Source organism: Chironomus tepperi, unplaced genomic scaffold (assembly GCF_022539635.2).
Source record: "Chironomus tepperi strain 1889 unplaced genomic scaffold, CSIRO-AGI_Ctep_v1 contig_419, whole genome shotgun sequence".
Taxonomy (NCBI): domain Eukaryota; kingdom Metazoa; phylum Arthropoda; class Insecta; order Diptera; family Chironomidae; genus Chironomus; species Chironomus tepperi.
The window spans coordinates 494,841-522,045 of record NW_027226541.1 but is presented as its reverse complement, the minus strand read 5'-3'; the positions used below and the strand labels follow the sequence as shown (position 1 = coordinate 522,045).

Below are 27,205 nucleotides of genomic sequence, written 5' to 3'. Positions count from 1 at the left end.
TAGATAGGTTGATGGATTTTCCTGAAATTACTCCAATTTTAATAAAATACAAAAATTTTCGTTTTTTAATTTTTTTTTTTATTTTTTTTTACATTTTTAACTTTTTTTGTATTTTTTACATTTTTAAACTTTTTTTGATTTTTAAAGATTTTTAAATTTTTTTTGTTTTAATATTTTTAAATTTTTTTTTACGGTTTTTGTTTTTGTTTTTTTTTTTAAATTTCAAATTTTTTCAAATTTAAAAATCTTTTTAAATTTAAAATTTTAAATTTTTCTAAATTTAAATCTTTTTTTTTCCAATTTAAAAATCTTTTTAAATTTTTTAAAATCTTCTTTAAAAAATTTCCAATCATTTCAACTAATTTCTAGTTGTTTTTTAAAACTTTTTTTTTAAAAATTTTCAAAATTTTTAAATTTTTTGAATTCTTAAAATTCTTTTGCAATTTTTTTTAAGAATTTTTTAACAATTTTTTTTTTTTTTTTTAAATTTTTTTAAAAATTTTGGACTTTGCTTTTCAATTTTTTAAAAGTTCTTTAAGTTATTAAAGTGTTTAAAAAATGTTTTAAATTTTTTTGCAAATTCTTAAAATTTCTTTGCTTCTTTTTAAATTTTTTAAAAAAATTTTAAATTTTTTTTCAATTTTTTAAAGTTTTTGAAATTTTTAATTTTTTTTTCAATTTTCTTCAATTTTCATATGAAAATTTCTTCTAAAAAATAGCAGAAATATTGCAATTTAAAACTTAATCTTCAAATTTCAATTAAAGTCAATTCCTCTAAAAATATTCCTTAAAAATTAATAAAGTACGGTAGCAAAAAGTATCGCAAAATATCATATTTATGGAATTCCATCAAAACTATCCAAACCCAAGTCCAAGTCGGCACTTTCATAGAAATTCTTCATGCTGACTTCTTTGTCCTTTTCCCAAAACTCACTAACAACATCATTCAATTCTGGCAATTCCGGTACGATTTCTTCCACAGCAGGCTGAATGAAGGTTGATGGTGTCTGATCAGGTTGGACAGCTTGGATATCCTGTGCTGGTTCATAACTTGTGCTGGTTAATTGATAACCCTGTTGACCATTTTGGACAATTTGAAAGCTTAGGACTGGCTGATCATTTTCAACAGACTCAACATTCTCGACAGGCTGAACACTGTAGACAGGCTGAACATTTCGTGCTGCCTGAACATTTCGGGCTGCCAGAATATGTCGGACAGATCGTGCAGATTGAGTACCTTGAAGACGTTTGAGAGTATGATTATTGTTGAGTGTCAGAACCTTCGGGAGACGTTGTCCACTTGGACCAGGTTGATTCGACTGACCACTTGGACCAGGTTGGCCATTTTGGACACGTTGAGCACTTGGACCAGGTTGAATTCTTCTAACATACTGATAAATTGAACCAGATCGGGAGCTTGGTCCTGGTTGACCACTTGGTCCAGATTGATTGATACGTGGTGACTGACGAAGTATTACAGGTTGAGCAACTGGTCCAGCTTGTCCACTTGGACCAGGTTGATTGATACGGACAGAGCGACGAATTGGTGCTGGTTGACCACTTGGACCTGGTTGGCTACTTGGTCCAGCTTGACCACTTGGTACAGGTTGAATTCTTCTAACATACTGATACATTGGACCTGGTTGTCCACTTGGTCCAGGTTGGCTACTTGATCCAGCTTGATTGATACGTGCAGATTGGCGAATTGGTCCAGCTTGACCACTTGGTCCAGCTTGACCACTTGGTCCTGCTTGACCACTTGGAACTGGTTGAATTCTTGTAACATACTGATACATTGGACCAGGTTGACCATTTGGAGCTTGATGACCACATGGTCTTGGTTGACTACTGGGTCCTGCTTGACCACTTGGTCCAGCTTGATCACTTGGTCCTTCTTCATCAGATTCACCTTCTGAAGAACCCGATTCAGATTCATATTCTGATTCAATTGGATATTCTTCAACAATTTCAATTTGACGATATTTGGATGCATTTTTCCTGACATACTTCCTCTTTTGATTGACTTTCTTGCCACGTTTTTCCATTTCTAATGCACGATCATGCTTCTTACTCCTCAAATGACGGTTCATATATGGTTCAGTTGCAAAATCAATTGAGCATGAATCGCATGCAATTGGAACATTAATGACTTTTATGACTTGTTTGACTTTTTCTTCGGAATTTTTTTGTCTTCTTTTCTTTTTGGTGACTTTTTCTTGGGATTCGTCTTGGACGTCCTCTTGGACCTCGCAATATAACAATTCTTCGGATTCTTGTTGATCCTCGTCACAGTCTTCTGGCAGGTTGTCGACATAGACCTCTTGGACCTCGATGTATGGCACATTTTGGACCTGCTGGACTTGGGTATAGTCCACTTCTTGGACCTCATCCTCACCATCATCCTCCTCAATCAAATAATCAGTATCCAATGCCTCAGTCTGAACAATAAATGCATCAGGATCAGCTTCATTGGATAGCTCATCAACAGCTAATGCATCTGGAATATTTTGGTCCAAAATTTCACCCATGTCAAATTCTGTTGCACTCTTTGTGGTGTTGATGCTCGTGTCGCATTCGGATTCAGATTCATCACCCTCGATGATGGGTGGGAGGTGAGTCTTCTCAGCTGATTGCTCGTTTATGAGTCGATCGAGGTATGCTTCGTCCATTTTATCCATATTATCCGATAAATTTTGATTCTTACCTTAATTGTTGAGGCTGTTTATGGCTGATTTTGTGGATTAAATGCCCACAATTTTTGTTTTAATTTTTTGAAATTTTTATTTTAAATTTTAAATTTTTTATTTTAATTTTTTAGCTTTTTTTAATAATTTTTAAATTTTTAAAATATTTTTTTAACTTTTATTAAAATTTTTAATTTTTAAATAATGCTCGCTTCCTGATTGTAAGTTTGCTAATGATTAGGTTATAGTAAAAAGGCCCAATTTTATACTAGTCCCTAGGCCTGACTTAGGTACCAAAAAGTTGTAAACAGAAAATTAAGGAAACTTTTTTGAAGAGGCTGTTGTGTAGGGTGAATTCCATGGAATCTAGGAAAATCCTAGTGCAAATGCGCTCCTGGAAATGAAGAGCATGAAGTTGACTTGACTTTTTTGTAGACTAGATTTGAATTTTGTTTACAAAATTTGAGATTACTTTGAATTTTCGTATAATTAATAAAATTTGATAGAAATTCAATAAACAATATTCAATATCCATTAAAAAAAAAAAATTAAAATTGTAGGTAGATTTTCGGGACCTAAGGCTTACTCGAAAATTTGAAAAAAAAAAACAGCTTTAGTGTGACTGTAACTGTAAATGTAAGTCAGATGGGTAATAGGGTTGTTAAAAACAGAATTTGGTGTGCTTTGAAAATGTGTCATTTGATGGATTTGTGTCGAAAATGTGTGACTTTTGACATATATCCACACATTTCCCCTGTGCACACATGAAATATGTGACATATATCTACACATTCTGTAAAACAGAATATGTTTTAACAACCCTGACTCTTTAGTATCTCTAAGTGTAAGTCATATCAATTCATAGAATTAAGCTGTCAATTGAGACAATATTGGACTTGGAATTGGGAATTGGCAAGTGGTAGCTAGGGATATGGCTGGTTTTAGGCACCATTTAAGAGGTTTCGAAGGATAGAGCCGTCTTCAGACATTCCCTACACGCGGCAATGGGTCCTCGTGCGCCCCAGCCAAGGAAGTAAGTAAGGACCATTTAGGAGAGCCCATGGATCAAAATTGATATGTACGGTCAGTGAAGGAAGGAAGTACAGTCATATCAAGTGTGAAAAATATAAAATTTCAAAAAATGGATGAATTTTATTGAAATCAGTGCAAAATTAGTGAAAAATTTGACTTAAATCAATCTCGAGTGGACAACTTGACATAATATCCAGTTAGTTCCTAGATGTATCTCATTGATTTCTAGGTTCATCCAGTTATTGGCTGGATATTGTGTCATATTATCCACCTAGGAATCATAAAAGTGTCTTGTTAGTTGTCGTCAATTTAAAATAACAGTTAAAATTCTATCCATATGAGTGCTGATTGGATCTTAAGTGCTATATCATTCTTACTTAGTTACCCTAAAAAGCAAAAATCATGATTTCATATTATAGTAACACCACTACGGTACCAAATAGCGGTCATTTTGCCTGTTAAGGTCACTTATTTAGTTGACCGTAGAATCATGAAACATTGCCTCCTTTAATAATAAGCATCCTTTATTTATAAATTTTAATTTACGGCTGAACAGAATAAGAAATATTTTGATATTAACCTTAGTCGATTTAAAGTCAATAAGCAGAGCATACATGAGAAAATAATTTGTATTGGAAGTGATATTACGATGGCGTTGAGGCAGAAAAAATAAATATGAAAAAATACCCAAGAAATTAAATAAAAAAAAAAATTAAGTTACGTTAAGTTAAACAAAAAAAGGATATGGCTTCATTCATTCCATTTATGTAAATTACAATACAGCTTCGATTTAATTGTTCGACCTGGAATCGATCCTTTCAGTTGCTTTAATGAATTGGGTTTTTCCGGCATAATTTGTCCTTATACAAATTAAAATAAAATTGAATTTATAGGAAATTTTACATTAAGGACCAGGCAAGAAAAATATGAAAAATATTTAAAGGTAAAAAAATTAAAAAAAAGGAGTTTAAAAAAGTTTTTTTAAAAAAAAAAGTTTAAATTTATTTTATCGAAAAAAAGCACCTAAAAATATTGGGGTGGAGTTTTAAGGTAATTTTTATATCCAAAACTCTAGAAATGTCCATAAAGTCAAATTTTTCAGGCATAAAAACATCAAAAAATGTCATAAAATTATTAGTAGATAGTAGGTCAGGCTAAAAATTGTTAAAGTGTAGTTTGTTTATCCGGATCGGCATTTTTCCAATTGTTTGAGATATTTCTAAAAGACTGAAGTGGATAATCCAAAAATGAGGAAAATCTAAGATCAGTGAAACAGGACAATTATGGCCAAAGGTCAAATACTCCAAACACTCCAAAAGTACAGTACTGTACTTACTGTACTTGTTGAATTTATATGAAGGTACAGTAAGTACAGCACAATACTTACAATACTTACTGTACTTGTATGAAAATTACAGTAAGTACAAGACTGTACCACTGAAGTGTTTGACCCTTAATTCTGGTTTAAAGAATGTGTACACAAATTCATCGAATTTCATGCGTGCATCGGAGAATATATTTACATCTGATACATTTTCAAAACACACCAGATTCTGTTTTAAACAAACCTAAAATTGAGAGATTCTGGATAAAAATGTCATATCTACATTGAAGTTAATATATCTGCAAAAAAGACAATTTTACATGCAAATTTATCAAAATTTGGTAGCATTTTGGTTGCTTAATAATTCAATAAGATTCAAAACTTCAAAGTGAAACTGCTTGGTTCCAATAAGAATTTTATTGACGACTGAAACTACAAAATAAACTTTTAAATGCTCATAATTAAAAGTGGTAGACTAAAGAACTCCTAGAAGAAAGCTGTCGATAGAGACAGTCTTGCATTTGGTATTGTTAATTGACAGACACTTGAGGGAGCTTTAAGCGACATCTGAGGGAGGCCATGGATCACAATTGATCTGAATGGCCATCGAAATAAGTAAATAATTCAATAAAGAATTGGCGAAAATCCAAAATTCTTTGTAGTTTGAACAAAATATTTAAAAGTTGAAAGCAGCAGTTCTGCTTTTCAGGTCTGTGATATCATTTTTTTATATTCACGCCTTTTTAGCGTGTGAATATCTAGAATTTTCTCTGAAAACAATCCAGATTCTACATTGATATTGATACAAAATTACAACAGCTTAAAATATGCAGTATGTACCAAAATACACAATTGTCAAGTGGTTAGAGCATCGGACTACCGTTCTAACGACCTGAGTTCAGTGTCAGGGAACGTCTAGTTGGATTCAGATGCTTTTTTGCTGTTCTAGTCACGTCAACTCAGTTTGTGTGATTCGCGAAACACAAATTGCGGCTAGGTACGTTGCATTGATATACCCTGGGTCATGCAGCGTGCAGAGTTGGTGGAAAGCAAGAACGTACATTAGACAAATAACTAGAAAATCAAGCTTAATAATTCCCATCACCATTTATTAAATAAAAAGCATCAAAATAACATATTTAAGCACCAAATTTAAATGAAATCATTCTCTTAAACTGCTCAATTGATTCCTTGTACCAATGTTTAGAAACTGATGCCTTATCCATTGTCTTTTCAAGTTCACTCTCAATAAATGACTTAATTTGTTGTTTAAGTCTTCTTTTTTGTCTTTTTTCATATTGTTCTATAAGTTTCGACTGCTTTGCTGGATCATCGACTTCACTTCTGATTCTTTCAACATGTTCAGCCCAAACTTTCTCATGACTTTTAGCAATATCTGGTATTTTATGGATTAAAATATGTTTAATATCTATTAAATAATTCAAATATTTTTCTTTGGCATCGGATGCCATGGCTGAATGTGTAATTTGACTTTTTTGTTCGTCGATGTCTGCCTCGATAGTCTTGATTAAGTCTGCTACATAAAAGTCATGTCTGGATTGTTCATCAGACATTTTTCGGTAATTATCAAGTTGGACGTCTTCAATTTCTGTTTCAGGACGTGCTACTTGTTGTGGTAAATGTCTCCGTAATTCGTTAGTTTTTGGACTTGGGTTGACTCTATACGTCCATGTGCCAGGCAGCTTTGTAACTGTTGTTTCTTTTGTCACTTGAATTTCCGGATATTCGACAGTTGATATTTTTGAAATTTCTATTCTCGGCATCTCAATTTCCGTCTTAGGGACATTAATGACTGTAACTTCTGATCCATTTGATGTTGTGACTACTTTTGTGTATTTTTGAATGATTTGGTAGACTTCGGTCTTGATGATTTCTTCCAATTTGAGTTTCATTTCATGGACCAATTTGTGTTTGGTGACGGTAAGCTCCTTCTGGATGTATTGTTGGTCATATCCTTGACTTGTCCATTTTTCTACATAGTTCTTCAAATATTCCTTGCAATATTTAACCAGTTCTGTCTTGATGCTCTCAAAAATGACTGACTGATGCTCGACTTTCTCTTCCAGTTCCTTTAATTGCTGTTCATATCTGTCCTTGTCTTGCTGATTGTGGAATTGCTTCGTTATCTCGATTGTGATGGACACAAAGACTTGATGGATTATGACATGCAAGTTGAACTCTTGGTCAATTGATTCAATTTCAATTTGAGGACTTGTTCCAGGACGTGTTTCGGGTTTTGGAGTCTCAAATCCTGGGGTTCCTGGGAAATTAGGCTCTGGGTAGCCGGGTTGAGGGAACTTGATTTCTGGGAACTGGATGTCTGGGAAGGGAGGCATTGGGAACTTATTTTCTTCTGGGTAGCCGGGTTGAGGGAACTGGAAGGGAGGCTTTGGGGAGGTATTTCCCGGGTAGCCGGGTTGAGGGAACTGGATGGTAGGCTTTGGGGAGGTATTTTCCGGGTAGCCGGGTTGAGGGAACTTGATTTCTGGGAACTGGATGTCTGGGAAGGGAGGCATTGGGAACTTATTTTCTTCTGGGTAGCCGGGTTGAGGGAACTGGAAGGGAGGCTTTGGGGAGGTATTTCCCGGGTAGCCGGGTTGAGGGAACTGGAAGGGAGGCATTGGGAACTTATTTTCTTCTGGGTAGCCGGGTTGAGGGAACTGGAAGGGAGGCATTGGGAGGTATTTCCCGGGTAGCCGGGTTGAGGGAACTGGAAGGGAGGCTTTGGGGAGGTATTTCCCGGGTAGCCGGGTTGAGGGAACTGGAAGGGAGGCATTGGGAACTTATTTTCTTCTGGGTAGCCGGGTTGAGGGAACTGGAAGGGAGGCTTTGGGGAGGTATTTTCCGGGTAGCCGGGTTGAGGGAACTGGAAGGGAGGCTTTGGGGAGGTATTTTCCGGGTAGCCGGGTTGAGGGAACTGGAAGGGAGGCATTGGGAACTTATTTTCTTCTGGGTAGCCGGGTTGAGGGAACTGGATGGTAGGCTTTGAGGAGGTATTTTCCGGGTAGCCGGGTTGAGGGAACTGGAAGGGAGGCTTTGGGGAGGTATTTCCCGGGTAGCCGGGTTGAGGGAACTGGAAGGGAGGCATTGGGAACTTATTTTCTTCTGGGTAGCCGGGTTGAGGGAACTGGATGGTAGGCTTTGGGGAGGTATTTTCCGGGTAGCCGGGTTGAGGGAACTGGAAGGGAGGCTTTGGGGAGGTATTTCCCGGGTAGCCGGGTTGAGGGAACTGGATGTCTGGGGGAATGGGCTTAGGGACAGTCACTTCCGGAATCTCTGGGAACTCAATTTTATCCTTTGGGACAACAATGATTGTGATTTCTGTGCCATTTGATGTTGTGACTACTTTTGTGTATTTTTGAATGATCTTGTAGACTTCGGTCTTGATGATTTGTTCCAGTTTGAGTCTCATTTCATAGACTATCTTGTGTTTGATGACAATTAACTCCTTCTGGATGTAAACTTGATCGACATTTCCTTGATTTACCCATTTTTTTACACAGATGTTCAAATATTTCTTGCAGTATTTAACCAATTTTGTCTTGGTGCTCTCAAAAATAATTGACTGATGCTCGACTTTCTCTTCCAATTCCTTTAATTGCTGTTCATATCTGTCCTTGTCTTGCTGATTGTGGAATTGCTTCATTATCTCGATTTTAATTGACACAAAGACTTGATGGATTATGACATGCAAGTTGAACTCTTTGTCAATTGATTCACTTTCAGTTTCGGGACGTGTTTCGGGTCTTGGTACTGGGATCACAGGGATCTCAGGGAACTTAGGATTCTCAATAGTTGGGATTTGTTTGATCCAAATATAAATTGATTCTGGGAACTTAACGGATAATAAGAGTTTCTCAATCCATTTAATTAAAGTTATATGGAATTTGTCATTCAAAATTTGTTTCATTTCATTTTTCATTTCCATTTGCAGCTCTAAAATTTTTTTCTCCATTAGAATTGAAATTTGTTGTGCTGTGAATCCTTTGGACTTTAATTCCTCAAAATATAATTTAAGTCGGTTTATATAACTTTTAATTAATTCTAGAATAAATTGATATATCAATTTTAGCGTATTTTCATCTATTGGAATCAATTCAGGCTCTGGACCTGGTTCAAATTCTGGATTTGGATCAATTTCTGGATCTGTTTCAATTTCTGGACCTGGTATTTCTTTTTGGTAACTTTCATTTTCCTTGTTAAATAATCGTCCAACTTGTCCACCGTCGATGATAAAAATTATCAATTTTCCAAATTTATTTGTAATAACTTTAAAATTAGGGAAGAAAATTTTTGGATAATGAATTGATGCCCATTTAATTTTAACTCCATTATAATAGAGAATAGTCTGATCTGTGAATAACATCGTTATATTCGATGAGCCTGTGAATGATTTAAGAATTAATAGTTAGAATTAGGTTTGAGTTAACAGACAAAGAGGATTCTTTTGGATTTTTTAAGTCTTAATATTCAGGTAAAAGTACAACAGCACCCCTGCAAAAATACAGCAGATGGCCGCCCTAAGCATGTTCAATTTTGTAAAAGTACTAGGATAATACTCATATTCATGCACTTCGTCTGTATGGGTTTAGGATAAGGTCAGCAATAAAGTCAGATAAAAAGTCATTTGAAGTAAACTAGGCTTCAAATTGGAGCATGGTTCCATTAAGTAAGTAAGTAATCCAATCAGCCTCTTTGTGCATAACGTTTGTGAGCATGATCAACTAGCATATTTGAGGACATGAAGCTCTTAAGAGACTTTTAGGGGTTAGGGAATGATTGGAAGCTTTGTGACGCTTAGAACGATGGGAAACTAACGTGACTCTATATATATAATGCTTGAATTGCCCAGCCTTATGAGCTCGAGGCAATGCAATTTTAAATCTGTTGTACCACACCATTTGGACCTACAATTTATAGTGGGATCCGAACCACTTGGATTCTTCCTCGGATTTTACCGAGTCCTACCTAAAGCCAGAGTTTTGTCAGTCTGAGGACACAATTTTCTGATTTTTTAATGTCGTATGTCTTTTAGGAATAGCTTGACAAATTGATAAACGTTATCCAGACTGTCAAATATTCGAGTAGCTAATCAATCAGGCAGTTAAAGAATTAAATAGCTAGAAAATCCAGATCGTGGAGATTTAGAGCTGTTCTAAAGCATTTTGCGGCTCATGACTTGTAGACAGACTTGGCAGGACTCCAATGTGGAGTCCGGACTCCACTTTTTTTTTTGGAGTCCTGCCAAGTCTGTCTACAAGTCATGAGCCGCAAAATGCTTTAGAACAGCTCTGAATCTTCATGATGAATCTTCACGGACTCCAATGTCCTGCCAACTCTGCTTGTAGATATGTAGAAGACACACAATTTATAGTGGGATCAGAATTACTCTTTTCATGTCATTACTGCCTGAAGCCTACAAATGAAGGCCGTGAGCCACATTTCCACTGCATATGATTCAAAAATCCCAGATAAAAAAGCTTCTGCTGCCGATTCTCGAACCAATGAAACCTTAGTCGGCATCACAATAATTTGGTACCAGAATATGAATCCATTCGGTCACCAAGTCACCTCAACTCACGCCTAACAATTAACTAGACAATAAAAGCAACATGGCTTAGGACAGTAATGAAGGAATGCCAGTTAGCTGTCCAAAACTGAGAATTTGTACTTGCTTTGTGATACAGCAGAGTCAGCTGGAAGGCCTTTTGTAGCAACCTAAGCTCCAAATCTTCGCAAGCTTTAGCCATCGATAGGGCCAACTTCAGGAACCGACTGAGTAAGGCCATGGATCACACTTGAGCGAAGTAAGTAGTAAGGCTCCAAGTCGGAGCATGGTTCCAGTAAGTAAGTAAGTAATCAAGCATAAAACCTGCCAATGACCATTATATCGAGAGATACAGACAGTCAAACAGGAAATAAGACTGGAATAACACAGCATATATAGATAGTATTGTACTTGGTATCGGAAATTAGCAAGTGGAAGCCAGCGATAGAGCCAACTTCAGGCGACGCCTGTGGGAGTCATGGATCACAATACTAAGGCACCACACTGTCACCGTATTAAAAAAGAAGTGCCCCAATCAGAGTAAGCAGGACTCCAATGTAAAGGAGCCCCCATTGGAGTCCGGACTCTACTGACTAGATCACCTCCATTAAACCCCGGATTCTATTGGAGATGACTCAACTTTTAAGCCTTTTTTTGGACTTTTGGAGTCCGGACTCTGAAAGTTCTGTCAACTTTGACTCCAATAGCACTCTGATGGCTATTTCCGACCCATTTTTATGACATTCAAATGAAATTTCAATACAATTACCTTTCGCTTCCTTCAAGATCTTCTCAATCAATAACCTGCAAACTTTTTCGTATTTTATTCTCAATTCCTTTTGGAACTGAAATGCAATAATTCTAATTTTAGCTTCGATTATATATTTATCGTAAAGTCTTTGCATTAGAAGTTCTTCCATGTAGTTCTGTAATGATTTAAAGTATTCAATTTGCAGTTCACGTATCTTGATTTCAAATTGCTCATATTGATATTTGATGATCATTTCAAATTCTCTATATATATTCAGAATATCGGTGAGGTTGATCCTTGATTGTAGAAATAGTTCTCGTTGCTTCCTTTCTTCTTCTAATCTTTCCCTTTCTTCTTTTTCCTTTCGTTCCTTTTCAATCTGTTCAAGTCGTTGACGTTCCCTTTCAAGTTCCCGTTCACGTTCATGGTTCCTATGATGATGTTTTTTTTTTTTTCTCTTGTGATGGTCGTCATCGTCATCGTCATAATAATACCAATACCAAAGGAGCGGTAATAAGAAAGTTCGACGATATCTATTGAGATGAACTGAACATTCCACAAATGTCCTTTTTGAGAATTCAACAATATCTGTTGGACATGAGAATTCAAATTTTTCATTGATGCACTTATTTCTTGATAAATCGAGGGTTTTAAGATGCTTTAATTTGTCCACTTGTCCAGAATTTACTTGTGAGATGAGATTGTTCCTTAAGATAATCGTGTGGATGTTTGGTGTAAATTCAAAAAATTCGCCAAAAAATTGTGACAATTTTGTGTTTCTTATGTCAAGTTCCTCAAGATCTCTGAACAATTGCAAATCATATTTGTTGATCGTCGTCAACTGGCCGTTTATGATTGCAAGTTTTTTGATATTTCGAAAATATCTACAAAATTCTGTCGGAATTGATTGAAATGACGAAACTATGAAAGACAGACTTTGTGTTTGCAAGCACTTTTCCCTATTTTTTTGGGCTATTCCCATTAATTCTCTATATTCAGACGGTTTATCATAATGGTATTTGACCTCGCATTCCAAATTGGCGTAATTGCTCCACTCAACAGTTACGGATGCTGAATAATCAATTGATATTAAAACTTGGACAATGAAGATTAAAATCTTAAAATTCATTGTTGATTTAAATTTTTAAACTAATTTAATCAGTCATTTTTGTGCTGCTTTTATATCGTTTTGTGTGCGACTAGTTAGTACCTAGTCAACCGTACATAATCACTACTTAATTAGTTTTCATGTTAAAATATCTATTTAATTGATTTTTTTTTGCTGATACTACAATAATTAAATTATGTTTTGTGAAATTAGCATGTATGTTGTAGTCAAGCCTGTCGAACTCAGTTGTGAATCTAGTCGCGAATCTAGTCGAGAATCTAGTCGCGAATCTAGTCGCGAATTTAGTCAAGCCACAATTCAATGACGACAAGCTTTGTGATGTGACCAGCAATAGTGTCAGATGGAAAGTCTTTTATAATAATCTAGGCTCCAAATCGGAGCATGGTTCCAATACGTAAGTAAGGAATTCAATAATTGATTGACGAAAATCTACAAATTATTTGTAATTTGAATAAAATAATAAATATTGGAAGCAACAGTTCTGCTTTTCCACGTCTGTAACATAATTTTTTATATTCACACCATTTTCATGTCTATCCAGTTTTTAATTGATATTTTCCCAAAACTACAGCAGCTAAAAATATGCAGTAAGTACCAAAAGATCAAATTTTCAAAGTACTTTCAGACTTCCTATATAGTTAGGGTGGCCAGAGGATTTTCGCAAAAAATCGGGACACTTTTGGAAAAATTTTGAGGCTTTGTCGGGACACAGTAGCAAGGTTGAAAAGTACAGCAGTGTCCCGGCAAAAATACAGCAGATGGCCGCCCTATATATAGTCTCGTTTACAGCCTCGGCTTCCAGAATTTGTAGAGATCGAAACTTCAGGACACTTTAGTCGAAATATCTTACTTACTTCACTTGCCGTACTGATCAAGTGTGATGGATCATGACCTCCGCAAGTCGGCACCAGAGTTGTGAAGGCCGATGTCGTCGGCCGAGAGAATCGGCCAGTCGTTCATCGTTTCTATCGGCCATTGTTTTTTATCGGCTGCCGTTTTTATCGCTCGCCGTTTTTGGCCGACCGATAAAATCAAGCCGTTTCACAATTCTGGTCGGCACCTTATGCTGGCTCTATCGCTTACTAGCGTGCGATACTATCTCTATCGACAGCTCTATCGTCGAAGTTTCTAAAACTTCCAAAAAAAAATAACAAAATGTGGATATGACTGGATTTAAACCGACGATATTGGAATTACCATAGCAGATTTGAGCTTGGCATTTAACCTATTTGACCAACAAGATGTGAGGAAGGCGTAAGAAATCATGGATAGGAGCTGTTGATAGAGACAGCATGGCATTTGATGTCGATAATTGACAGACAGAAGCCAACGATATAGCCAGCTTTAGGAGACATCTGAGGGAGGTCATGGATCACAATTGATCTGTACGACAAGGGAAGTAAGGAAGGCACTTAACTGCTTTGTTTGGAAACCAATACATATTGTCGACTAATCGCAGACTGTTCATTTTGAGGAATTTAAGGATGACACCTGAAAATAGCATATTAAGGCACAATAACTATAAAATCGAGTTTAATTCAATAATTGCAATAATTCCCATCACCATTTATTAAACAAAAAGCATCAAAATAACATATTTAAGCACCAAATTTAAATGAAATCATTCTCTTAAACTGCTCAATTGATTCCTTGTACCAATGTTTCGAAACTGATGCCTTATCCATTGTCTTTTCAAGTTCACTCTCAATAAATGACTTAATTTGTTGTTTAAGTCTTCTTTTTTGTCTTTTTTCATATTGTTCTATAAGTTTCGACTGCTTTGCTGGATCATCGACCTCACTTCTGATTCTTTCAACATGTTCAGCCCAAACTTTCTCGTGACTTTTAGCAATATCTGGTATTTTATGGATTAAAATATGTTTAATATCTATTAAATAATTCAAATATTTTTGTTTGGCATCGGAATCCATGGCTGAATGTGTAATTTGACTTTTTTGTTCGTCGATGTCTGCCTGAACAGTCTTGATTAAGTCTGTTACATATAAATCATGTCTGGATTGTTCATCAGACATTTTTCGATAATTATCAAGTTTCTGATTCTCTAATAATTCCAGTGATGGAAATTTGACATTCTCACGAACAATTTTGACTTCCGTGCTGGAACTGCTTATGGACTTTTCGATGCTAACCTTCACAACATGCTCGAATTTTGTCATTAACAATTTCTCTAATTTGTGCTTCATGGCATTAAGTTCGACTTCATATTGTTCTTGTTCAAGCTTGTATTGTTGTTGTAGCTTCGTGTTGTATTCCTTGAGCAGCTTAATACAATTGCCGACCATTTCCTCGCGAATTTTCTCAAATTTATTTGAATTTTCCTTCATTTTCTCTTCCAATTCCTTCAATTTCTGTTCAAGTGCTTCCTTTTCAGTCTGCGTTGTTTGCTCAGTTATGATCTCAGCTCCGACTTCCTTGATCTCTTTATGGATGACCATCTTAATCTCCTGAATGACTTTCATCGAATTGGCATCATACGTGACTTTAATTGACTGTAATTGACCGTTGGTGAATTTCATTTCTGGAAGTTGGAAAATGTCAAAATTTGGGAAGGTTGGGGATGGATAAAATGGGATATTGGAAGGGGTTGGGAAGGTCTGGGTTGGCGTGTCTGGGAAGGTATTTTCCGGCAATTTAATTTCCTCAGACTTATGATCATTGTTATTCATCTCTGGCAGTTGGGGGTCCGGAAACATTGGAAGATTACGGATTTCAAAGTCAGGAAACTCAATTTTCGTCGTAGGGACATCAATAACTGTAACTTCTGAGCCATTTCTTTTGACTATTTTTGTGTATTTTTGAATGACCTTGTAGATTTCAGTCTTGATGATTTCTTCCAATTTAAGTCTCATTTCATAGACTATCTTGTGTTTGATGACGGTGAGTTCCTTCTGGATGTAAGCTTGATCGACATTTCCTTGACTTGTCCATTTTTCTATATATTTCATCAAATATTCCTTGCAATATTTAATCATTTCTGACTTGATGCTCTCGAAAATGATTGACTGCTGCTCGACTTTCTCTTCTAGTTCCTTTAATTGCTGTTCATATCTGTCCTTGTCTTGCTGATTGTGGAATTGCTTCGTTATCTCGATTTTAATGGACACAAAGACTTGATGGATTATGACATGCAAGTTGAATTCTTGATCAATTGATTCAATTTCGATTTCAGGACGTGGTACGGGGCGTGGTTCGGGACGTGGTACGGGACGTGGTTCGGGACGTGGTACGGGACGTGGTACGGGACGTGGTTCGGGACTTGGCATTGGCGGAAATTCGGGACTTGGCATTGGCGGGAATTCGGGACTTGGCATTGGCGGGAATTCGGGACTTGGCATTGGCGGGAATTCGGGACTTGGCATTGGCGGGAATTCGGGATTTGGCATTGGCGGGAATTCGGGATTTGGCATTGGCGGGAATTCGGGATTTGGGATTGGCGGGAATTCGGGATTTGGCATTTGCGGGAATTCGGGATTTGGCATTGGCGGGAATTCGGGATTTGGTATTGGCGGGAATTCGGGATTTGGCATTGGCGGGAATTCGGGATTTGGCATTGGCGGGAATTCGGGATGTGGTCTTTGCGGGAATTCGGGATTTGGCATTGGCGGGAATTCGGGATGTGGTCTTTGCGGGAATTCGGGACTTGGCATTGGCGGGAATTCGGGATGTGGTCTTTGCGGGAATTCGGGATTTGGTATTGGCGGGAATTCGGGTTTTGGCAATTCAATCACCGGAATCTCTGGGAACTCAATTTCATCCTTTGGGACAACAATAATTGTGATTTCTGTGCCATTTGATGTTGTGACTACTTTTGTGTATTGTTGAATGATCTTGTAGACTTCGATCTTAATGATATGTTCCAATTTGAGTCTCATTTCATGGACTATCCTGTATTTGATGACGCTAAGTTCCTTCTGGATGTATTGTTGGTCATTTCCTTGACTTATCCATTTTTCTACATAGTTCATCAAATATTCCTGGCAGTATTTAATCATTTCTGTCTTGATGCTCTCGAAAAAAATTGCCTGCTGCTCGACTTTCTCTTCCAGTTCCTTTAATTGCTGTTCATATCTGTCCTTGTCTTGCTGATTGTGGAATTGCTTAATTATCTCGATTTTAATTGACACAAAGACTTGATGGATTATGACATGCAAGTTGAATTCTTGGTCAATTGATTCAATTTCAATTTCAGGACGTGGTACGGGACGTGGTTCGGGACGTGGATCGGGACGTGGTTCGGGACGTGGATCGGGACGTGGTACGGGACGTGGTACGGGACGTGGTTCGGGACGTGGTTCGGGACGTGGTTCGGGACGTGGTTCGGGACGTGGTTCGGGACGTGGTTCGGGACGTGGTTCGGGACGTGGTTCGGGACGTGGTTCGGGACGTGGTTCGGGACGTGGTAAGGGAAGTGGGAAGGGAAGTGGGAAGGGATTTGGTCCTGGGATCGAAGGGATCGAAGGGATCTCAGGGAACTCAAGGTTCTCAGTAGTTGGGATTTGTCTGATCCAAATATAAATTGATTCTAGGAATTTAACGTATGTTAAATATTTTTGAACCAATGAACTTAAAGTTATGTTGAATCTTTCAGTCAAAATTTGTCTCATTACATTTTTCATTATTATTTGCAATCCTGAAATTTTCATCGACATTGCAATTGAAATTTGTTGTGATGTGAATCCCTTTGACTTTAATTCCTCAAAATAACATTTAAGTTGATGAGTATAATCTGCGATTAACTCTTGAATAAATAGATATAGGAATTTTTCCGTTTTTGCATCTACATGATCTAATTCAAACTCTGGAAATGGTTGAATCACAAGATTCCTATCTTCTTCGTCATAGTTAGGAACAACCCGACGAGCTTCTTTGTATTGAGGTGGACATCTCGAAAATATCCTTTTTGAGAATTCAACAATATCTGTTGGACATGAGAATTCAAATTTTTCATTGATGCACTTATTGTTTGATAAATCGAGGGTTTTAAGATGCTTTAATTTGTCCACTTGTCCAGGATCTACATGAGAGATGAGATTGTTCCTTAAGATAATTGTGTGGATGTTTGGTGTAAACTCAAAAAATTCTCCACGGAATTGTGTCAATTTTGTATTTCTTATTTCAAGTTCCTCAAGATCTCTGAAATATTTCAAATCATATTTGCTGATCGTCGTCAATTGTCCGTTTATGACTGCAAGTTTTTTGATATTTGGAAAATTGCTAGAAAATGCTATCGGAATTCTTTTAAATGACGTAACTTTGAAAGACAGACTTTGTGTTTGCAAGCACTTTTCCCTATTTTCATTTGCTATTTTCAGTAATTCTCTATATTCAGACTGTTTATCATGATGGTATTTGACTTCGCATTCCAAATTGGCGTAATTGCTCCACTCAACAGTTACGGATGCTGAATAATCAATTGATATTAAAACTTGGACAATGAAGATTAAAATCTTAAAATTCATTGTTGATTTAAATTTTTAAACTAATTTAATCAGTCATTTTTGTGCTGCTTTTATATCGTTTTGTGTGCGACTAGTTAGTACCAAGTCAACCGTACATAATCACTACTTAATTAGTTTTCATGTTAAAATATCTATTTAATTGATTTTTTTGCTGATACTACAATAATTAAATTATATTTTTGAATTTAGTATGCATATTATGGTCAAGCCTAGTCAAGCCTAGTGAAGCTAAGTCAAGTCCAGCTGAGTGGAGAATCTAATCAAGCTCTAGTCGAGTCTAGTCGAGTCTAGTCGAGTCTAGTCGAGTCTAGTCGAGTCTAGTCGAGTCTAGTCGAGTCTAGTCGAGTCTAGTCGAGTCTAGTCGAGTCTAGTCGAGTCTAGTCGAGTCTAGTCGAGTCTAGTCGAGTCTAGTCGAGTCTAGTCGAGTCTAGTCGAGTCTAGTCGAGTCTAGTCGAGTCTAGTCGAGTCTAGTCGAGTCTAGTCGAGTCTAGTCGAGTCTAGTCGAGTCTAGTCGAGTCTAGTCGAGTCTAGTCGAGTCTAGTCGAGTCTAGTCGAGTCTAGTCGAGTCTAGTCGAGTCTAGTCGAGCTCTAGTCGAGTCTAGTCGAGCTCTAGTCGAGTCTAGTCGAGCTCTAGTCGACCATCAACTTCAACTTCTGCTCAAACATTCAATCCTCCTGTTGATCATCAATGCTATCTCCATCATGTCTTCTTATTCCTCCCAAATACACATCCATTTAGATAAAAGTCAAATCTTAATCAATATTTTATCGCTACTGACTTTATTACTTGTCTTTTGTTATGACTATAAAATGATGTATTGTAATAAGTTCGATAAGAAAGTAAAATCAAGTGATAAGATATACAATACAGGCATTTTCAGTCGTTGCTGATATTTTGTGCAATTTAGGTCGATTTTGTGTAAAATTCTTGAAATTTTTTTATTGTTGCAAATTTTGATGCCAAATGATTGAATTTTAGTGAAAAAAAAATTGAAAAAAATTGAAAAAAATTGAAAAAAATTGAAAAAAATCCCTAAAATTTTTAAAATCCTCAAAATGCTAAAATTAACTTCAATGTCGACAATAAATTTATCAATAAATGACATAAATGAGTTAGCAAGTGAAATTGGGAAAGAATGTGAGCGCTTAATAGCCACGTACGGTATAGACGACATCAACGAAATCGTCTCAAAGTGCATCATAGCCCTCCAAATGCTCGAAAAAATGTCAAAAGAGAATGAGACAGCAAATCAGGAGATTTATGAGCTACACGAGAAGATATGTGCACTTGAAAAGGGAAAATTGGAGAAAGTTGAGAGTCAAAAAGCATATGAGAAGGTGATGTTCGTGACTATATACTCATAACGCACATCGCTGCTTACTTTCATGTTCGCATTTATGCTTATCATTTAAATTGTTAATCCTTGGATGAGACTCGTGTTGTCAATATACTCAGTGCAGTTCCTTAACTGATAAAATAATTAAAATTGGATTAAATTTTTTATACTTTTGAAGTCTGTTTTTGTTGGTGCGGGGATATAATAGCCGCGTTGACGCAAATACTAGGGACTCTCGCTTCCTCAGATCGAGACCGAGGCCTGAGGACCGACTGAGAGGACTGAGAGAGACTGAGAGAGACTGAGAGGACTGAGAAGACTGAGAGGACTGAGAGGACTGAGAGAGACTGAGAGAGACTGAGAGAGACTGAGAGAGACTGAGAGAGACTGAGAGAGACTGAGAGAGACTGAGAGAGACTGAGAGGACTGAGAGGACTGAGAGGACTGAGAGGACTGAGAGGACTGAGAGGACTGAGAGGACTGAGAGGACTGAGAGGACTGAGAGGACTGAGAGGACTGGGAGGACAGAGTGGACTGAGAGGACTGAGAGACTGAGAGGCAATGTGTCCTCGTTCACCTTTGCCATGCAAGGAATCCCCACTTCCATCCCCAACCTCAACTTCCCAATCTTCCTTACCTTCATTTCATTGTCATTCCCCCTTTGTTTGCCTCCCATAAACATCACAACCGGATTGATAACTGAAAATAAATAAATAATCTGTCGGAATTTATTATTTACTGTGTATCAAAGCTGTGAAGATTAAGTGATGATAATTGAAATTGTATTAGTAAACAAAACCCCGAAATGATATCGATAAATATTTGCAAAAATAAATAAAGTTAGCGCCGTTTTGATGTATGGCTTTGTTAATGAGGTCAATGGACGAATTTGGGTTATTTCTGTTGTTGGATATAGGTCAAGGATGTTTATGAGTTAGGCAATTTGACAAAAATATGTTAGAATTACGAATTAACTGGACAATGGCTTGCCATCAACTGATTATAATGTGATTATGTCCACTTGAGTTAAGGCTGCTTCGAGGCTATTTATCGAAAGTGCTCCGCTAGTGTTGTTCAAGCTGTATACCTCAGCATACTGGAAATATCATTAGCTACATGCCATGTGCGGTTTCGTTAGTGGTTTACAATCAAAGTGGGCTATAATTTAAGAAGGGTTTGGATGACACTGGTCTTGGCAATGACTAGAACCCTGGAAGACATATAGTCGGACGGATTTTACCGAATATGGCCCAAAATCTTGAGTCAATTTAGCTTAAGACAGTGCTGGGTACACAAGTTGCCCGGCACACTAGTGTGCACTTTTTCAGGCTGTTAATCTAGACCGTATCGACGGTATTTGTATGGATACCACGACATTACCGCCTGGTTTCTCAACCTGGGCAATTTTGATCAAGCTTATCATCAATCTGTGCCGCAAAAGAATAAAAGGTTACCCATCATTGGCCTAGAGCTTGATTGTCTGCCTTTTATTCTTCCTATGCTTACAGCTTATATCTAAATAAGCCTCACAAACATCAAAAACATCAAAACTAGTTCACTATGCCACTCTTAATAGCTTCAGTTAGCTCATTAGATAAGACTACTTGACATGTAATCGAGAAAGAGCATGAACTCAAATGTTACTTAGGCTATAGTTGTTAAAATGCATTCTCAAGGCTCTCTGAGAGCCTCAATAGCACTAAGATCTCAAGTAAAATCAATACATCTGCTACAACTCATCACTCTTAACAATTTTAATCCCCAACCTCATGACTAAAATTACTAAAACACTCAAAATCAACATTACTACATTTTAATCCCCATCCAACATTAAATTAGTCATAAAGTCATAAAAATCGTAATTTTTTACTCATCATTTTACAAAAAAAAATTGAATTTCATCAAAACCATCTGAGCGATAAACATAGATAACAAATCAATTACATTGATAACAAGCAAAAAAAAGTCAACAAAACAAAATCATGTGCTTTGTGTGCAGCTTAATATGATTGCCTTGTAATTGGTTTTTTGTACATTGTAGAATTGACATATCTGATTAATGAGTGTGGATGCGAAAGTAATTAATGTTATCAGGTGGGGGGATTGATAAATGTATATATTTAGTGCAGAATTTCAATTTTCGTGAATTTATGCTGATTTGTAGATTTATGTGTTGATGTTAAGGAAGAATTGGTTCAGAATTTTGATGGTATATGAGCACCACTGATACTGCAACATTCTGTGTAGTTCAGTCATTCTCGATAAAATTCGGTTGGGCTCGTCAAGTTTACTAAATATTCGGCACAGCTAGGTACAGTTCAGTAGTGCTCAAAAGGGTTTGTTTAGACTCGGTTAGCTTTGGTACTATTCAGTACAGTTTGGTTAGGTTCGGGAGAGTTCTGTTAGACTAATTAAGGTTCGGCTATATTTAGAAAACTCGGTTATGTTCGGTACGGCTCGATAAGGCTTGGTAGACTTCGGTTAGGTTCGACAAAGCTTAGTTAGGTTCATTAAGGTTCGATAGATTTAGGTTATACTTTGTAAGGTTCGGTATTTTTTTCTTAGTTTCGATCAGGTTTGGTTAGGCTCATTAGAGTTCGATAAGAATTGGTAAGGCTAAGTACTACTCGATTACGCTAAATAAGGTTCGTTAAGACTAGGCAAGGTTCAATGCTGTTCGATACAGCTTGATTAAGCTCGGTACAGCTCATTTAGACTCACTATGGTTCGGTTAGGCTCGGTTAGGCTTGGTTCGGCCAGATGTTATTTGATAAGGCTCGATAGAGTTCGGATAGGATCGAAAATACTCAGTATTGACCATTTAAGCTCGGTAAGATTCAGTACAGATAGGTAAGGCTAAGTAGAGTTCAGTAGGCTTCGGTAGGGTTTGGCTATACTTGGTAAGGTTTAGTAGTGTTCAGGAGAGTTCAGTACTGTTTGATAAGGCTCGACAAGGTTCGGTAATGATTGGTCAGGCTCAGTAAAGTTTGATACAGTTCGGTGAAGTTCGTTAGAGTTCACCAATAGTGATTCTTAATTATTCTATCCAAAGTGGTTTTTAGGACACAATATTCTTCTAGGGTATTGCGAGACAAAAGCCCCTTTTCCTAAATCTAATTTGCACTTTTTCAGCCATTACCGATTTCCCTTGCCTACCACCCCTCATTACCCTCTCCATTTCACCCGCACCCTCAAATTTAATTAATTTCTAACCAATTCCAATTCAATTCACAGGAAGTTGAATCAATCGAAGAAATTTGGAACTCAGAAGTCGAGGAACTCCGCGTTCGCGTAAAAAGACTCCAAGAAGACAACCGCAAACTCCTCGAAATTCAAGGCCGTAGCCTCGAACGTAGTCTCAGTAAAATGTCCGAGACATCAATCGACAACATAACAGGCTCACTTTATGCCGAAGAATACAAAATGAACATAAAGCTCAAAGAACAAGTCAAAAAGCTCGAAATTGAAGTAAAATTAAAGCAAAATGAAATTGATGCAAAAGACTTGGAAATTCGGGATTTAGCGGAAGAGATTGACGAGCTGCGAACATCACAGAAGCAAATGCGTCGTCAATCCAGGTCTATGGAAAGTCAAGTCAAGACACTGTACGAAGAACGTGAAGAAATTTTAGCGGAAATGCACGATCAGCACAAGACATTCCTAATATTAAGGGATCATTTGGGTATGGCGTCACTTGAAAATGACGATTTAGCATTTCGGAAGTTTAACGACACCGAACAGCCACGATTTTCACTTAATGACGTCAATTCAATGATTCAGGAACGGACGCAGTTGATGGAAAAAATTGACGAGCTTGAAAAGGAACTGGAAAGGATTAAAAATGATCATGCGAATGGAAGGTTTGAGGATAAATTACAAAAGCAAATTGATCAGCTTTTAAGTTCGGCAAAACAGTCAAAAGAGCTCGAAGTTAAGGCACCGGTTGAGGAACCAAAGTTCAAAAAATTGTGAGTAATTTTGAAGATTTTTGACAATTTTTTAATATTTAAAATTAAATTAGATCATTTTTTGATAGATTGCACAAGTTTGTGTCGCAAAATCGAGAAAATTATCCAAATTTGTATCAAAAATTTGATAATGATTCAATAATGACAGGACCATTGTATAGCACTCCGATATGATGGATACTGAACAACGAATTCTTAGTCTACAAAAGGGTTAGATCTGGGATTGGTGACTTTGTAACTTTCAAGAACAGATTCTAGCTCTTTTGTTGATTGGGAAATAACGATAGAGCTTAAAGTTGACTCGGATTTTGTATGATCCGTCGAATTGCATAAGTCAGTTGATCGAACGAAAATCCGAAAATGTGAGTTTGTCATGGTGCCGGATTTTAATATATGGTAGGGTAATCTGCCAGATTACAGATTTTCGACCGATTAATCAACCAATGTGAATTCGAATTCATATCAATTCCAAGTTTCCTTTAAGTTCCAAAACCGATTTTTTCGATATTAGTATAGTGATGCACATGTTCCATACTGTATCAATACCGGAAAAATCTATTGTAAATAACTCACACAAATAGATTTATATATTGTATATTAACATTCAAATTTTACTAATTATACAATTAAGAATCATAAATTAATTACAGCAAATAGACACCCTAATATACAATGAGCATGATCACTTGGTAGGGTGATGGCATCATATCTTATAATACATAGGGTACGATACGAGCATATTCATTATTTATCAGGGTCAGATCAGTGTTAGTTGTTTTTAAATCATGAAATGTACCAAATAAATCCGAATTATATTTGTAATAAGTTAAAGTAAAAATAAATAAATGATTTTATTGAAACAAATGGTGGTAATTTCTAGATCAAAAATCCATATTTTAGCCTAGTTAAATTCTAATATTATTCACTTTTCAGACGAAATGTTTGTTAGAATTGTAACCATTAGTATTATGCTTAGGAAATTAAATTAATTAAACTAAGGTGCAATGGGTGCTGCCAGGAGCGTATTCTGGAGAGAGATTTGTGGTCATTTTCCTGTAAATTTCTGGAAAAACATGAGTTTTGTCTGCAAATGTCGATACCTTCATGGTGCAGTAAGACATTTGTAAGAATGCTACCTAAAGGGCCTATTTGCCTGTTAGGGTTACTTCCTAAAATACCTGATTATTTAAAAAAGTATTAATTCAAAACACAGATTTTTATGTATTTTTATAAAATTATTTCCATCTTTCTCGTTTATTTCATCTCAATAATTTCTATCAAAAATTTCCAATTTCTTAAAATTCATCATTACAAAAATAAGAGAAATAAAAAGAAGTCATTAAATTACTACAAAATTTCAGTTGCTTAATATCAAAAAATCATAAAAATAATGAAGACAAAAAAAAATAATTTTACATTAAAAAAGTCAAACTAAAAATTTTCATCTAAAAATGCTTTTTTAAAAATTATGAAGATTTTCATGTTGGTGGATAATTTTTTTGGAGTTGAAAATTCCTTAGTCATAGCTAATATTGATCGAGATTGGGGTTGGAGGGTGGCAACTGGTCAAAAATTGGCCAAATTAGTGGAAAATCAATCAAAACTGATTGGCCAAAATCGACCAAAATTTGACAAATTTTAATCAAAAATGTGATTGACCACACCCTTAATGATATACCCAGAACCTGTCTGATCTAAATCTAAATGAATTAGTGAACTTCAATATTCTAAGCTAATCATTTTAGTAGTGCAATTTTAATAAATAATTTATATTTTTCATAGCTTTCAAAGGTTAAAATTTGGACATCCCATTTTCATCCTATTCTCATCAATAGTTTAGGTTAGGAGCGTAATCAAAGTGATTGACCTCAAACCCCACACAAGTCCAAATGAGGTTCTGGTCAGCCTAGCATGTCTGGTCTTAGCTTAACTGCACCATATAAATCATCCTCATCTTCTCGTGTTGGAGATCGTCAATCTGAGCCACTTTGGGGGAAGAATCAAAAGAGACTCTGTTTAGTATAGGATGCGTTGGCATATCAAGCCGTCATACAAAGAGAATCAAGCATGCCACAATACATGAACTCAAGTTTGGCTCTAACGGCTTCTCCTTTATCAGTGGTTGAAGGATTAGCCTTTTTGAAGACATGACACAACTACTACCCCACTAACCAACTACACAACTACGTATCAGTGTGCTTCGGCAAATGGTCAGACACTATCGCAAATCGGCAGAAAACTTGATTTTAACGATAGTATCTGACCCTTGAATGTGGCATAAAGGTCCCCACGACTGTCCCATTTAGACAAACTTATTAAATTTGCAAGGGTATTTGACACCGAAAACCTATCTGATCTCCTCTCGTTTGCAAAAATATTGACAGCTCCCGCTGGTTACGCTCCTAAATTTATTCTAGATAATACTGAATATTTCATTTGAATTCTGTCCATGTAGTCATTGATATGTATCCTTTACAATCATTCAATTGCACTTATTGCTTGAATTTAAAAAATAGTAAAAAAATTTTTTGTCAAAAATTCCAACTCCAAAAAAAGTCAACTTTGCTGCTTAAAATTTGCTGTCATTTGTACCAAAATCTTTATTGTCTAAATTCATTCATGCTTCATATTATCCAGCAAAAATCCGTGTGCTTGACATTGACTTTACATATATAGCAGCAAGTTAAGCATCACAGAGGAAGAAATAATTTATTACATTAGGAAATTGTGGATTTTTTGTGCTTTTTACGACTCATTTGTGAGCCATAATTGTAAGAAACAAAGAAGCTGCTAACATAAATAGATCTCCCAAAGGCAATAAAATTCTAAAAGAGTCTCTGTCTTGTTTTTTTTTTGTCTATTAAATTCACATTTCATTTCGATTTTTTATTTGTAACTTTTTTATGTTTTTCTTACGTGTCTAATGAGAATGGGAAGAGAAACTATACTTTTTTGGATGTGATTTTGAGGTGATGCTTGTGTGTATGTGTGTGGATTAATGATGATGATGATTGCGATGGTTTGACTGAGGCTGTGATGGGCAACCTGTGTGTCGCGACACATTAGTGTGAGCTCAATAGCTCAAAGAACCTTATGTCATGTTCGAGGCTCACCATCTAGATTTGTCGTGAAGAATTAATGATTGCCCATCACTGGACTAAGGTTTGATCCTAGGGTGACCATCCTGGATCAATCTTAGACACCCAAATAGCATTAAATCAATTAATCGATCAAAAATTCAACCTAAAACCGGCTTAACTCTGACTTATTGTCGAATTTGTCTTAAATCCGGCTTAATCCCAGTGTTATGCCTGTCTGATGTTGTAATTTGGATCAATTAACTGACTTATCCTATTGGAGATTCCACTAAGTATGTTATATGATGTTTAAAATTCTTAGCTGCAAGCTTGTGTCTTAAAATTGTAAAATCTCTCAAAACTCCATTAGCTTTAGTGAGTCAAAGGGAAAGATTTCTATGGTTGTAGTTCAATACGTTACTGTAATTGATATACTTGTCCCGTTTGTAGTGTCACTACTGCGTCGGTTAAAATGCGCTTCAAAAATATTAGATTTTGCACTACTAAACTAGACTAATCTGTGTCTATTTCACTAAGGCTAAACATCAGTCATCACCAAAGCAACATCGCCCTTAATCCCCATTCAGCATACACAGTTACATCCCTCAAATATTGTAACACATCCCAAAAAGTCTCCTAAAATAGTCAACCATTTAAGACAGTTGATCATTGCAGTTATTATAAAAAAATATTTATTCTAATATAAAAATTCCTTGTCTTTCCTTCCTTTTTTGTGATATAAATTTATGTATAAAAAAATATTATATCTTGATTTAATATTAAAAATAGTTTGATGATTTGAGAGATGGTTTTGGGGAATTTTTTAGGTTTTGGAGTGATTTTGAGTTTTTGGA

At 36.3% G+C, this 27,205-nt stretch overlaps 2 protein-coding genes across 3 annotated transcripts; one reads left to right on the top strand and one right to left on the bottom strand.

Annotated features, from left to right (window-relative positions):
• Positions 1–6,179: 6,179 nt before the first annotated feature.
• LOC139097318 (uncharacterized) lies at positions 6,180–11,613 on the bottom strand. The gene is made up of 3 exons (XM_070649126.1): positions 11,379–11,613; positions 8,327–9,444; positions 6,180–7,373 (listed from the first exon to the last, which is right to left on the bottom strand). Exons 1-3 carry the CDS (start codon positions 11,611–11,613, stop codon positions 6,180–6,182), a joined length of 2,547 nt encoding a protein of 848 aa, XP_070505227.1.
• A 7,270-nt stretch (positions 11,614–18,883) lies between these two features.
• Positions 18,884–23,497, top strand: LOC139097288 (RILP-like protein homolog). Of its 2 annotated transcripts, none has more exons than XM_070649085.1 (3): positions 18,884–19,307; positions 22,541–23,274; positions 23,343–23,497. In XM_070649085.1, the coding sequence occupies exons 1-3, from the start codon at positions 19,026–19,028 to the stop codon at positions 23,446–23,448; spliced, it is 1,122 nt and encodes a 373-aa protein (XP_070505186.1). In that variant the 5' UTR covers positions 18,884–19,025; the 3' UTR covers positions 23,449–23,497. The 2 variants fall into 2 exon arrangements, with proteins under 2 accessions (XP_070505186.1, XP_070505185.1); XM_070649084.1 differs by having other exon boundaries at positions 18,885–19,307; positions 23,328–23,497.
• The last annotated feature ends 3,708 nt before the right edge of the window (positions 23,498–27,205 follow it).

What these genes read in the sequence shown, in the direction of transcription:
- LOC139097288 (XM_070649084.1), top strand. Translation starts at nt 19,026, where the DNA reads ATGCTAAAATTAACTTCAATGTCGACAATAAATTTATCAATAAATGAC. An exon ending in GTCAAAAAGCATATGAGAAG is followed by an intron (nt 19,308 to 22,540) that starts GTGATGTTCGTG and finishes TTCAATTCACAG; the next exon opens with GAAGTTGAATCAATCGAAGA. An exon ending in GAACCAAAGTTCAAAAAATT is followed by an intron (nt 23,275 to 23,327) that starts GTGAGTAATTTT and finishes AAATTAAATTAG; the next exon opens with ATCATTTTTTGATAGATTGC.
- LOC139097318 (XM_070649126.1), bottom strand. Translation starts at nt 11,613, where the DNA reads ATGATCATCAAATATCAATATGAGCAATTTGAAATCAAGATACGTGAA. An exon ending in GATCTTGAAGGAAGCGAAAG is followed by an intron (nt 9,445 to 11,378) that starts GTAATTGTATTG and finishes AATCATTCACAG; the next exon opens with GCTCATCGAATATAACGATG. An exon ending in AGTTCCCAGAGATTCCGGAA is followed by an intron (nt 7,374 to 8,326) that starts GTGACTGTCCCT and finishes CCAGACATCCAG; the next exon opens with TTCCCAGAAATCAAGTTCCC.